The 14,848-nt window shown below is 39.2% G+C and overlaps 1 protein-coding gene across 1 annotated transcript; it reads left to right on the top strand.

Moving 5' to 3' along the window:
- Positions 1–11,765: 11,765 nt before the first annotated feature.
- LOC120110003 lies at positions 11,766–14,289 on the top strand. Its single transcript, XM_039123962.1, has 2 exons — positions 11,766–11,921; positions 13,216–14,289. The coding sequence occupies exons 1-2, from the start codon at positions 11,766–11,768 to the stop codon at positions 14,287–14,289; spliced, it is 1,230 nt and encodes a 409-aa protein (XP_038979890.1).
- The last annotated feature ends 559 nt before the right edge of the window (positions 14,290–14,848 follow it).

The following is a 14,848-nucleotide window of genomic DNA, read 5'->3' as shown; positions in this document are numbered from 1 at the left end:
ATTTAAATTGTTCAAAAGCAGTCTTACAGAGTTTAAAATAACATTTGCCAATAAAATTCAAATGTCCAAACTAAATTAATTAAAATGCCAAAAACTGAAAATTCATTGGAAATCTAACGCACTCCCCAATCCCGTGCGATCAAGCTTCTGGATCTGAAAATTAAAGAAAATAAAATAATGAGCTATACTAGCCCAGTAAGCAACAAAATACCCCAAAGTGGAGTCAGAACATATCAGATCAAATGCAGGATAATATCTGGAATAAATCATAAGTAACATCATTTGTTGTTTTCAAAACTTATTATCATTTTTCGGAAAACATAATATCAGAATCTCAACATAATGGGCTACGACCACGTAACCCAGTGGCATGGGTTACACAAGGTGCCAAACACCACTATTATTAAGCACCGGTGGTACGGTGTCCAAATACCACTATTCTAATCACCGGTGGTACGGTGTCGAAACCGGTTCCTCACAGATTACAAGTCGACAGGGCCAACATATAATCCCCATTGGCGGGGCCAGAACAGGACATAACATATCATAGCCATGCTGAGAATGCATATATACAGAAAAATAGATTTCATAAATTATCCAGTTATATTTTGCGGGATTCAGAGCATATAACAAAATTTTCAAATAAAATTTAACATGCCTGACCCATTTTACTGAATACAAAATATATGTCAAAACATAATCAGTTTATCAAATAATTTAGAAATCACACTTGAAGTATTAAGTTACTTACCTCTTCTCGCTTGATTCCTACTTTAGATAGACGGATCAGGTTCACCTGTTTAAATTTAATTAATTCCTTGTTAATTTCAGAGCTAAGCAAAATCCAAAAATAATACTATTGGTCACGGCCCAATAGGGTCCAGAGTTGGCCCATAATGGGCATGGCCCGATAGGGCCCATATCGTACACGGCCCAATGGGCCCGTATAGACTCGGCTAAATAGGGCCCCCAATGTTGGCTTCTAATTGTACCTGTATACAATAAAATTTATTGCAGGGACTAATACTTAATTATAGGGTACTGTTCTATAATAAAACTTGAGTGAGGGGACTAAATAAATATTGTTGGGGACTTTTACGTAATAAGTCTTTTCTATAGGGATCAAATACAAAATACAGAAGATCCTTTTTGTGAAATAATATACTGTCAAGGGCTTATCTGCAAAATTTCATTTAGTGGCCAAATGGGTTCGGGTTTCGGGTTTCGGGTTTGGGTTCGGATTCGGGTTCCGGGCTCAGATCTGAACTGGGTTTCAGTTTCGGATTTTTTTTTTTTAACCGGGCCTATGTTGGGCCCACAGTGAACCGGGCCCACAGTGAACCGGGCCATGTTGGGCCCTGTTCGGCCCGTAGGGCCATCTTCCTCCCCCAATCCCCCCACGGCATGGGAAGACCGAGAGGGAGAGCGGAAGAGGAAGGGGGCGGCGGGGTGGCCAGAGGCCACCCCTCGGTCGACGGCCAGCCGGCCGCAGTGGCGGCTGGCGGCCGTTGCGGTGGCCGGGGTCAAGATTCAACCGAGATGGTCTCAGTTCATGAGGCCAAAACAAAGGAAGGGAAGCTTTCTATTTGGCATGGAATCAAGGGCAAAAGAGGAGGGCTTACCGGCGGTGGCAGAGGCAGTGAGATCTTGGTCGAGGCTGCTCAATCCGGCGATCAAGCGGTGGCGACGGCGACGCTTTTCGAAAGGGAAGTGGGTCCCAAAACAGGGGAGGGCACGGGTGGTGATGGTGGTGGATCCGGCGGCCCGCCAGCCACTTGGGAGGCAAGAGCAGAGAAAGAAGAGGGAGGAGAAGGAGGAGAGGATGGGGGTTCGGTGGTGCCCTAGGGAAGAAAGGGTGGGGTTTTTATCGTCCCCACCATAACGGCCCTCCGCCGCGAAAATCGCGGCGGTCGGGCGAGATCCGCAGCCGTGAATTGGCCGCGGATTGGCTAGGGGGCGCCGCGGAATACCCGCGGCGTCCTTGCCCCTTTTGGTCCCCCGGAGGAGCCGGAGAGGATGGCGATCCTCTCCGGTTCCTCCCATATCAGGATCGGGGCTGAAGTCGGCTGGGGCTGCCGACTTCAGCCCCGTATCTCACAATATCAGCGAGTAATATTTTTTTTATTAGTATAATCTTATATCAACCTATACTATTTTTTTTATATGGAGTATGTACACAAGTATATATACTCTTGAGATGTACCGAATATGATAAAACAAGAAAATAAATCATGTTTCTTTCTCTCTTTTTTTCTTGCTTTTCTCTCCTTCTACAAATAACCTAATATGATATCAAAACTACCGATCACCTAATCTGCCGTTACCTTCTCTTCCGCCTTTGTTGTAGCTGTCGTTGTCATGTCTAGAAGTTTTAAAAACCTCCATTACCGATTTATCGATCTTTGTTTCCAGATGATCAACATCCAAAATTTTTCTATTTTTTGTGGATCCGCAGATCCTCGATTTTCTCGTAGATACTCTATTTTTTAGTAAATCAACATCGATCACATTAGTAGAACTGCATTTCCTCTAATTTTGGGAGATAAATATTTGAAGATTATTTGTTCTCTAATAGATCCAGAGCTTCTCTCTACCACTTTTTTTCTCAGCTTCAGATCTTTGGTCTCTCCTAACCATTGCTGCCTCCGGCTCCTTTACCATCAAGTTCGAGGTCTCTTGCTCCTCTTCCATGGGGCCTTCATCTACGAGGATCGTCGACTTAAGGTTGCCTTCTTTCTGAGCTTTGTTCTAACTGCAACTGTCATCTTCTGTGTCTTCTCGCTGCCACATCATTAGGCAAGTCAATCAACCATATTGGCAGACACGTCAGTCTGTTATGTCAGTCAAACACGTCGATTGATACACCAATTTGCTATATTGGCCGGTCATGTTAGTGGACGCATTAAGCCCTAGTTAGGAGAGCTTTTAGAGGGCCAAAAAGTACTTTCTGGCCCTCCAAAAGCACTTTTAGATAAAATAGGAGTGTTTGGTAAAATTTTTGGAAAGTTATTTTAGTTTTTTCAGAAAGCTAAAATAACTTTTTGGAAGAAGCTCCATTTGGAGCTTCTCCGAAAAAGCACTTTTAGAAATTGTCGAAAAGTTGTTTTGAGTTATAATATTTTTCTATTTTGGACTAAAATACCCATAATAAAATTTGTAGCTTTTTTCTTCATTTCTTCCAAACAATCTGTGGAGTCATCCTCGCTTCCATTAATTTCTCCTTTCATTTTCTTTCCCTCTTTCTCCTCATTAAAGAGATGAGAGGGACAGAGAGGGAGATAGATGATCGCGACATCGCGGTCCTCCTCTGAGCATGGACCGCGAGCGGTCCACAAATCATAGAGGCTTATGGGGGATAGAGATGGGCCATAGAGGACCGCGACATCACGGTCCTCCTTTGAGCATGGACCACAACTCGCGGTCCTCCCACCCGATTGATCTCGTGTTCCACAGTGGATCTCTTTTTGTTACAGAGAGAGTTCTACTTCCAAAAGTACTATGTAATGTAATTTATGGTCATTTTGTCATACCAAAAGTACTATCTTAGTTTGTTACCAAACACATATTGAAGTTCCACAATACTTTAGAAATATAGTTACCAAACAGTAAACAATTTTTTATAAAAGCTCTACTTCCAAAAGTTTTACTTTCCAAAGCTCTACTTCTAAAAGCTCTACTGCCGACAACTCCCCCAAACGAGGCCTTAGTCTACTACATCAGTTAGCTACGTTAGTATTGCCAAAAATACCAGTTTGATGTGTTAGCTTCATGATCTGCCATATCAGTTTCTAAGCTGCTATGCCAGCTTTTGTTCTGCCATATCAAATTCTATATTGTCATATCAACTTGACACATCAGTCTGTCATATCATCTTTTGAGTTGTTATATCAACTCCTAATCTGCTATATTAGCTTCTGAGCTGTTATAACAACTCGTGTTCTGTACGTATGTATCACGGCCAAGTTGGTTTTAGTTTAACTAACTTCAATTCTATTGGAAGGTAGAACTGTTGGCATAAGGAAGGTACGAAACAAAAAGATCTAAAAGGGGAAAAAAGGGGCTTTCATTGGGCATGGTACAGGTGAGGCTTATCTGATAAGCTGCACATTGATAATAGAGCATATATGTACAAGAATTGGATCAATTGGTGAGGTGGGAATTATTTATTCTACGAGATAATTTAGAAGGATGGACTGCCCAAGTGCAAGAGTGCAAGAAGTTTTCTCAATTCTGTTGCTTTTTCATTTAATGTTGTTTCAATGTCTTCCTTGTTAACAGGAGTAAATTAGATGAGTTCCAGGATCTAAATTCTCTGATCCTAGAACTGCCGCAATGTCGATAATTCTGGATAATGATATGAAATCCTCAAGCGGCAGTCCTGCTCTTTCTGGGCCAATGGAGGGCCATGTTGTTGGCAGTGACACCACTACTCATATTATAGTGATGCTGGAGTCTGTTCTGGAGCCTTTTGTTTCTCATCTCTAGACATGGGCATTGCTAGAGAAGCCATTGAGAACTTGATTTAGGAAAGAAACCTATTTCTCTTTTTGTTCTTAAGATGCATCTCAAGTTACTATTACTGTAAGAATCAGGCCAACTGGGCCTGCACTAGACCAAACTCGGCAGGTCCAGCCGGCTTTGATTCAAATTAAAAAAAAAAAAAAACGAAATAGGGGATCACAATCCCCAACTCGATCAGCCTGAATGGTCGCCGTTCAGGCGCAGCCGGGAGAGCTGTGGCCGGCGCGAACTCCCCGGGGCTAGTGCCAACGGTCGGCGGTTGTTAAGGGTAGTTATAACCAGCGAATGGCGGACCGGTGTCGCCGTTCGCCCGAGCTTAACCCCCTCTCCCGCAACATCTATTTAAACTCTCTTCCTCTTTGATTGATCACTCACCACTCAACTCTCCAGCTTCTTCCTTCTTCTTCCTCCTTCTCCGGTGGTTGGCATGCCACCTCGACCAAGCGCCACTATCCGAATCACCCCTTTTCCGAGTGTCCTATTCCATGAGCCACCTCCTCTCTTCTAGTTGGGATTCACTGAAAATTGCCACTGCCGACCGAGGGTCATCATCACCAGCCCCCATCGGCCAGTTCCCCCACCCTCGTCGTTGCTCCCTTGGGCCAAGAGGGCTGCCACCAAGGCAGCTAGGGGCGCTGCCCCTTTTCTCTCCTCCTCTTCATTTTGGGCCGAGCACGGCCATTCCCGCTGGCTGCTCTCCGCTGCCGCCGCCACCACTGGCTACCGCCTCGCTCAAACACCATGGACATCCACTGTCCACTTCCTTCCTCCCCTGTTTACCAAGAAAGAAAGAAAGAAAAAAAAAGGAGGAGAGAGAGAACCCATCCTTCTCTTCCTTCTCTCATTTCTACTCTTCTCTCTCTCATCTTTCTCCTGCTCTCTCTGAAAAACCGATGAACCCTAATAAGAGGGTCCCAACAACCTATTCTATGGATCCCGGGTTGACCCTGCAAAGAGACCTTAAATCGCCCTAGTGCCCGGGCTGCCTATCAGACCGATCACCTTAGCTTTGTTGAATATTTTCAAAACCCCCATTGATGAACCTGTTGACTAATCTTGTCCTTGATTAAGTCCATTTTATTGAGCAAATCATCTAGACCTGATCCACCCGAAACCACATTATGCTTGGTCAAATCTTCTCATATATATTTTTTATTTCATTAAAGTCATCAAATAGAAATTAATTTTGCTGTTAATATTTCAAATAGATCTGACAGAGTCGCCTCGCGAAATCTGACAATCTAAGACAAAAGAGATAAGTAAATTTTATACACCTTATTATTTTTTAAATTATCATATTTTTTCTACATAAGATTTTTCTATGAAAATATCATATTTTTCTTAAAATTATGGATCAGCATATATGTTATAAAAATTATGCTTTATCATGAATAGTTTCATGAATGTTCTAAAGAAAATAGCTTTATTATGAAATATGAATCTGATCATGCCATTTAATACTTTTAATCTATTTATGTGCATGTTTTAAGAAAAAAGATATAAGTATTTGGAATACTCTCAGATAGCTATGTATGATCCCTAGAATTGCATATAAAACAAGAATTTTTGTTAATTACGAAACATGGCCCTGTCAGAGGTATAAAGTGATTGTAGCATAAATATTTGAGAGTAATTTTGCAAAGTATGATATGGCTAAATAGCAAAAGAATGGTTTAAGGATATATTTGATCTTATAACCATGTTTATGAAGGATTAAAGATTTATGCATGCATGTTTGGTTTTATAACTTATTTTAATATATTGTACTATGAAATGCTTTACTTTTGCAATAGCTGTTATATTCTTTGAATAATGCAAGGACATTGAAAAACTTATGCTTGAGTTGATAAGGTAGTGTAAGTTTTACTTACTAAGTTGTGTCGTTCACATATCTATATTTTTCACTTTTCATATGAGTAGGATCAGGATGGTCCAGGCTTGGAATACGCACTCACAAGGTTGGCGATTATGTAGCGGAGCTTTAGATTTTTAGTTGGTCATGGATTTGTAGCTTCATAAATATTGTGATTATGGGTTGGTTAATTATGTAGATGCTCTGAACTGATATTGACTTTGAATAAGATGATGAATTTGTATTCCTAATTATTATATTTTGTTAAATGAAATATTTGGCTTCATATTATCGTGGGTTGTATCCCTCGGTAGCATAGCCATGTTATGTCCCGGATTTGAGACGTGACAATTACTCTATCATCTGCATGCATTTTGATTTTAATGAGGACATATTGTTGCTGACCAAAGCTTGTTCACTAAAAAGAAAGGCACCAAAGCTTGGTCATTCACAGGTTAAATATAGATCTTTCTTAGAACTGTTTTATTCTAGTTGATAGCTAAAATCAGAATAGTAGTTGCAAAATAAGCAAGAATTCCAACTTGATATTTTTAAAAGTTATTTTGTTGAATCTTAGGCTTGTGAGTTGTTAGGGCCCTCAATATATTTACTCCATACTGCTGATTCTATGTATCTATCTGAAAAAATGCTTTAGTTTTCTCATAAGTGATGCTATGGGGGTTTCTTTCCATGTGGCATAAAAGGATTGATGCAGTTAATGGGATTGGCCAATAAGCTTTCACATAATGGGAGCCCCAGAGCATTTTTTTTGTTTTTTTCTCCCCCTTTCTCATTATCTTGTAAGGAGACCTGAATGGAAATGCCACTGCTAGCCAAAAGCACAGGGATATACTTGGAAGGAGAACTAGAGCAATTAAACTTGTAGCCTACCAATGGGGCCAATCTTAGAGCTGCAAACAAACATTAGAGCTCCATTTGGGCAGGAAGAACTTGAGCTGGAACATTCTTATGCGTTTTTATTTTTTTTCAAAACAGTCAAGGTTGAACACCTTTTGCTTGTGAAAATAAGTAGGACAGGAACTTTGCTTGAGCCTAGTTCCCTTTGTATCCTACCAATTCTAGACTTTATAACCTCCTCTTTTCTTTGAACAGCAAGGGGAAGCCATTAGACCCTTCCCTGATCCTTTTTCTTGCTGCCTGCTAATCTCGGTTTGTTGGGCTTTGTTTTCATACTAATGGGCCCAGGCCTGTCCAAGGGTAGTCCATTTGTTCATTGGTTCCATCAACCACCGGTTGTAAAGCATGCTCAATTATTTGTTTAATAAAATGATCAGATTTGGATTTGAATTCTTGACTCATTTAACATGCAGGTCAGATTCGGGCTGACAAATTTTTGATCTATTTTGTATCTGATCCAACCTATGATTTATTCAGCTCGACCCGATTGCCACCACCAATTAGAGCACTGCGGTCCGGTCGGGTTCACCTAGTGCCAAACCCGACCGGCCTAGATTCACACTTTGATAGTTTCCATATATTCCAAAACAATGAAGGGAGAAAGGCGAAAGAGAGGATGAAAATTATTATAAGAAAAAAAAACTATTTTTACTTTTTTTTAATTGACAATTAATACAAACAGATTGATCGGACCAAGCGGCCCAGTTCAATTAATTAATAAGAACAAGGTGAGAAAAATAGATCTTCATCGGGATCGGACGTTTCCGGTCCTCTGCAAGGCCATCTTCATCGTACATCTCCTCTCGTCCATCCCTTTCTCTGTTTGGGACTCTGGGTTTAGACGGTGGAATGAGAGCTCGTTTTATGGAGGAGAATTGCTTTGCTTTTTCGTGCAATGAGACTTAAAAAAGATCGTTTTCTTTCGCAAGAATCACGTGTTGCTGTCTTTTTTTTCTTTGCTTTGACTTTAAATGGGGTCGGTCGCTGGCTTATTGCTGAAATCTTGTCTAGATTCTTCCCCCATTTGCACGAGTAATTATTGGTTGGACCAAATGCACCGCCAGCTGATAGACTAATTCAACTATGAAGCTGCATGAAAAATGAGAAAACATGCAACTTGTGCATGTTAAATTATAATAGCAGAAACAATGAAGAAAGAAAACAAAATGACTTTGAGGCACATCTAAGACACTTTCTTTAAGGTGATATTTGCCCCCACTCAAAGAGTTTGCTATTGAGTTATTGGCAAAACACCTCGAGGATAGAACAAATCTGCAGATAGCAATTCTGAAGATTTTCTATAGATCTCTCACCAAACCATATATTAAAACTGAGAGCCGTAAAAGATAACAAAATTATATTTTTATTCTTAAGTCTGTACTCCTATTTATAGACTTTGAATGGTTGTAAATAACTGTCTTTTCTAACTGTAATATTTCTGAAGGGGTGTTTGATTTAAATTCAAATAGATGGTTATCTATCTATAATTGTAACCATATAAATTTATAACTGCTTTGAGGACTTTTAATCCAATACAACTTACTCACTATATTATTGTACACCTATCTATTCAAACCAATAAATTAAATTACCATCATATTACAATCTATATAATATTTCTAACTGTGCATGTTACTTTGTGGTTGAAGTGGTCTATTAGCCCTAACTGCAGGCCTGATCTAACCAATAATTAGTACTTGACAACCTCCCAGAAGATTAGGCCAATCTCTAATTTATATGGATGTGCAAGTTAGAAGTGTTATTACAAAATCACTTGGTGGCGCATGTCTGATAGACCAAGTAGAATGGGAGGCATACACCAAATAGAAAGGAGATCAGTGTCTTGTTTATGCTCATGAGCATCCATTACTTTGCCATATTTTTGCTATTATATTATTGATTCTCTGTTCATGTTGAGAATATGCTGTCTTTTGGTAACATATTCTGCCCATACTTTTTAATTTATTGATTTTTATCAATTTAATTATTATTTGAGGGAGGGGAAAAAAAAAAGGAGAAGTGCACTAACTAAAAGATGAAATATTATATTTTCCGAATGAGAATCGCAATTATAAATTCTTCTTCTCACTTAATCACAACCACATATCTTTCATTCATATGCATGGAGTATGTCTTGAACTCATCAAAATAGGATGTGAAAATGTTGCATATTAAGCTGGATCATGCGTAATGTTTCTAATCGTGTCTAGATGTGGTAAAAAAAATAACATTGATGCAGCAGTCCCTGAAATCATTTACCCTTTACTCCAATCTAATATTCTTGCTTTTTCTGTGCTAGGTGGATCTGCAGGGGTTGATAATGTTGATAAGGTTGGAAAACTTTCTTATGTTTTTTAGTAGAGCAAAATCACCTAAAATTAAATTTTAACTAGTAAATTTTCCAGTTTTTCTTTTAATTAACCATATTGAACAATTGACTTCTGCATGGTTGAAGTTGGTGCATGCTATTATTTACAGCTAGAATCATGACTTCTCAAGATATGCATAAAAATCTAGATCTACAACACATTTGACTTTTGAAGAGTGGTAATGCAGTATAAAAAGGATGATCTATGTATGTATGGAACTTCTTGTTTGAAAATTACAAGTAATATGCTTTATCAGTATCGAATGTGTGGTGCTCATGAAAGACAAAGGCCAACCAATTTGTCGGGCGAGTGTACACGTGTGCGTGCGTGTGTGCATGCATGCATGTGTGCGCATGCAAGAGAGTGAGAGCGCTAGCGTGCTTGATTTTTTTTTTTTTTTTTTGAGTGCATATGCATGATGGTGGAAAAGTTTTGTTTGTTATCTTGAATGTTCTCTTGAAACATTATTTAATGCGACCTTTGATTGTATGCTAGTACTAAAATTGTTAAAGACTTCAATTTAGGCTAGAAGCTAAGTCATTGTACAGTGAACCTGGAATCATGCTCTCTCGTATCAGATTTTAATTACATAAACGCTGCTCAAACTAGAAATTGAAGGCAAGGCAGCCTATCCAGTGCACTTATGACACTTCTCCACTTTGATGTAGACACAAATGGCATCATGGGAGCAAGCTAATGCAAACAAGGAATTCAATCTTTCACTCCCACCTCACAATTTTGATGTTATTCAATTCCGTTTGCACCCGTATGTGGAGACAACATAATCTTCTTGACCTTAATTTATTAATTAGTTAGCTTAACTTTAACCTCATCAACAAAGTAGATGCTGCCCAAATTCATTCTCTATGTAAATTTACTCCCGCAAACCTTTTCTTTCACACTGTAATTATTTGGCTGGAGATAGTGGGTTGGAGGAGAGATCCCTGCCTTCATCTAGAGTAGGGCACTAAGAAAAGCATGGGGATCAAATCCTCTAAATTATCATATCCCTGGCTTCATCTAGGAACTTCTTTGGTTCTCAAAAAGAGTTTTTTTTTAATAGAATATTTGTTTTGGGAAGCTGATGCCTGGGTGTATGATACCTGAAAAAATGGTTTTTACATATTTGATTGTCATAGGAAAGTCTCACATTCTAGAGTAGCTTATATTTGGTTGAGCATTTATTTTCCTATGAAGTTATATAAAATATATGCTACAGCCTTAATAAAAGGAATGATTTTATCTCATTTTATCTAAAAGCCTAAGGGTATATTTGGAAAATAAAGTATCTCAATTTTTGGCTCGTAAGAATTGGACTTTCTCATAATTCATATGATTTTTTCTTTTTCATAAAATATGATAATCTTATTCTCATGAAAAAGCTACTTTTTCATTTTTGTTTTTTTGAAAACTCCAACCAATTATGAGACATTTGTCAATTTTTCTATTGACCATATTCTTTCTCCTCCTTTTTGCATAAACCAAACGAACCATGAGAACCATTTGATCATATATTTTGCACTACTTTAGTAGTTGCAACAGTGGCAATGTCATAGTTTTATGAAAAATATAGGGTATTTTTGTAATCTAGATTTTTAAAAGGTTTAACCGGCATCTTCCCTGCAATAGAGCTGATCACAGGCCAAGTTTGGGAAAGAAAAAGGTCAAATTTTAAATTAGTCTAGCTCAAAGTTCAATTACAAATGCATAGAGTTTTAAGCCCGAGGCTCGGCTCATGATCAGCTCTACTTCACAGCGAGAGGCATTGGAGAGAGAATGGTGGGAGGGGGGGAGAGAGAATGATTTTGAGCTGTCTCATCCCAAGGGGAGGGCAGGTGAAGGCGGCCATTGTGGTCAGATTGGTGCACGACTTCCTCTCTCTCGCCGGCATGTAGCTGGTCCCGTTCCTTGATCCTTCTGAGCCATTTGATCAACGACCAAGAGCTTCTTCCTAGTTTTGATTGATCTGGATCAGGATCGTTACACTGTTAGATCCTGATCGTTGAATCCAGTGGTTTTTTGCTGTGCGCAATAATTTCTTCCATTCGGATGGTGGCACAAAGGGTGGAGCGGGTTTCGTCATTAGGGATCCGAACTCTAGGATCATGGCAGCAGGAGGCTGTCAGTTATTTGACTGCACGATTCCTGATATGGAGTTGAGAGCTGCCGGGCGGATCTTCGACATGCTCAGCGTGTGCTCTCAGCTAGTTCAGTCATCTTGGAGGGTGACTCGGCTACGGTCATCAGCTGGATCCAGGAAGGTCTGAGGGTCGTTGCTGCTGACCATCCCTTGATTCGCGATATCTGGATGATGATGAGGGACGGAGGAGTTGTCCAGGCAAAGAATGTGTTTAGAGAAGCCAACGGGGCTGCGGATTGGGTGGCTACGTACGTGACTAACCATGCCAATAGCACCCTGTGGGCGGGGGATGGGGAGCTGCCTCAAGAGCTCCGTGATATTTTGTTTTCTGATTTTATTGAGTGCACCCGTACACGTATTGTATGAATCATCCGATCTAGCACAAAAAAAAAAAAAAAAAATTTTTCCATTCTCGAAGTCGCTTTTTGTTAGTTGTTTGTTTCAAAATACGTCTATTTATTTGGTCTTCTTCCGTTTTTGGCGTCGCACCAAGGCGTCGCAAACATGGAGGCAGGTCGAGTGGATAGTACACTGTACACTAGCGCGGAACGGCTGATGGAATGGCTGGGTGATGGCACGTGCCCCTTGCCCGTGTGCATGGCACGGGGTTGCTTGATACTGGACGGGCCCTTGTAAAGCATCTAGACACGTGTAGATGCACGTGCTGTAACTGAATGCAGCCTTCTTTATAATGTATGGCATAATAAATATAGGTGTCAAATGCAGGGTGGGACCCATCCATATTAAAAGCCTATTTTTATATTTTAAATCTTTCATAATCGAGTCATAAATATTGGTTTCTATTTCAAAAATATAATTTGTGTTATGAATCCACCGTATTTGGGTGGATGACCACTTAACCTTCACCTCTTGAGTTTCCCCACCTCTTGGGTTTTTCATCTTTTGTAACTCCTAGATGTGCCCCTTATCCCTTGGGGATGTCTACATTCATCCACCTTTTCACCTTCTCTTGTCCTTTAATTGTCTTGTGATTATGACTATTATATCTCCTCATTATAACCCTAGGCCTATAAAAGGGTACCTTGAGGAGGATGAAATGTATACAAGTAAAAAGAGAAAGAAAGGCATTAGAAAGAAATGGAAAATACTATTAGTTCATGAAGAACTAATTTTCTATAATTTCTGTGTCTTATTTATTTTCTTGTCTCCAATCTCTTTACCTTTTATTTTACAACACGTTATCAGCACGAAGGCTCTACCAATTGTGGAAGTACATGGTGTTCTTTCTACAAGAAAAATATTTTATGTGCCATTCTCCAATCTGTAAGTTTCTTTTTCAAATTAGTGTTCTCAATATCTAATTTATGTTTTTTTATGATTGACATAGAATGGTCAAATTGTTCACTTGCAATTTGTATGATACAAATTCATAATCCTATGATTCTTGTTTGTAGAGAATGTCGAATCTTACCAAACTTGAATTCGTTGCTCTTGATATTTCTGGCAAGAATTACTTGTCTTGGATCCTTGATGTTGAGATCCATCTTGATGCAATGAACCTTGGAAATACTATAAAGGAAGAAAATCAAGCGTCCCTGCAGGACCGTGCTAAAGCAATGATTTTTCTTCGGCACCATCTTCATGAGGAATTGAAAACTGAGTATCTAACGGTAAAAGATCCCCTCATTCTGTGGAATAATTTAAAGGAGAGATATGAGCACCAGAAGTGCGTAATCCTCCCAAAAGCTCGATATGATTGGATGCACCTGAGGTTGCAAGATTTTAAGAGTGTTAGTGAATATAATTCTGCACTCTTTAAAATCAGCTCACTTTTGAAATTATGTGGTGAGAAAGTCACCGATGAGGATATGTTAGAGAAGACATTTACTACTTTTCATGCCTCGAATGTGCTCCTGCAGCAGCAATATCGAGAGAGGAAGTTTACAAAGTATTCTGAACTTATATCTTGTCTTCTAGTGGCTGAGCAAAATAATGAGCTTTTGTTGAAAAATCACCAATCTCGTCCCACTAGTTCCATACCATTCCCTAAAGCGAATGGCACATCATTCCCTGAAGCGAACGATAAATCATTCCAAAAGAATCGTAGATATGGGAGAGGACGTGGTAGAAAAAATTATCATGGTGGCACCAGAAGTGAAACCACCAAAAGGGGAAATAACAAGCGGGATGCACCGTACCACCAGAAGTGGAACCACCAAAAGTGGAATAACTCAGATAAAAGAGAAGGCTCTCAGAGTAAAAAGAAATTTGAAGATGTGTGTTATAGATGTGGTATGAATGGACATTGGTCGCGTACCTGTCGTACGCCTAAGCATTTGGCAGACCTCTACCAAGCCTCTTTGAAAGAAAAAGAAAAGGGAATTGAAACAAATTTTGCTGAACCATCAACACATTTCAAAACCTCTGATGGGGTTGATATTACTCATCTTGATGTTTCTGATTTCTTTGAAGATCCTAGTGGTAGAATTGATCATTTGATTGGTGATGGAAGTGTTTCCTTTAATTAGTGCATTTTTCTTTATCATGTTGTAAGACTTTATGTTATGTTTTAAGTAATAAAATTTTATATATGTTTTGCATATTTGTAGAGACATGGATCTTACTGATGAATTGAATGGTGATGATGTTTGTCTGGTAGACAGTGCTACAACTCACACAATTCTTACAAATGAAAAGTATTTTCAATGCTTGAAATTAAGCAATGCCAATGTCAATACCATATCGGGTTCATCAAATTTAATTGAAGGTTCTGGAAGAGCATATATTATGTTGCCAAAAGGCACAACATTTTGTATTAACGATGCTCTATTTTCTTCAAAGTCTAGAAGAAATTTATTGAGTTTTAAAGATATACGTCGTAATGGTTATCATATTGAAACCACCGACGAAGGCAACAAAGAACTTCTTCTTATTACTCAAATGAATTCGGGCCAGAAGCTTGTTTTGGAAAAGTTGCCTGCTTTCTCATCTGGGTTGTATTATACACCGATGAAAATGATTGAATCAAATGTTGTAATGCACCAAAAGTGCACTGATCCAAAGATCTTTATGATTTGGCATAATCGC

The sequence above is a fragment of the Phoenix dactylifera genome, chromosome 2, assembly GCF_009389715.1.
Source record: "Phoenix dactylifera cultivar Barhee BC4 chromosome 2, palm_55x_up_171113_PBpolish2nd_filt_p, whole genome shotgun sequence".
NCBI lineage: Eukaryota > Viridiplantae > Streptophyta > Magnoliopsida > Arecales > Arecaceae > Phoenix > Phoenix dactylifera.
This window is presented reverse-complemented; position numbering and strand designations above follow the sequence as displayed.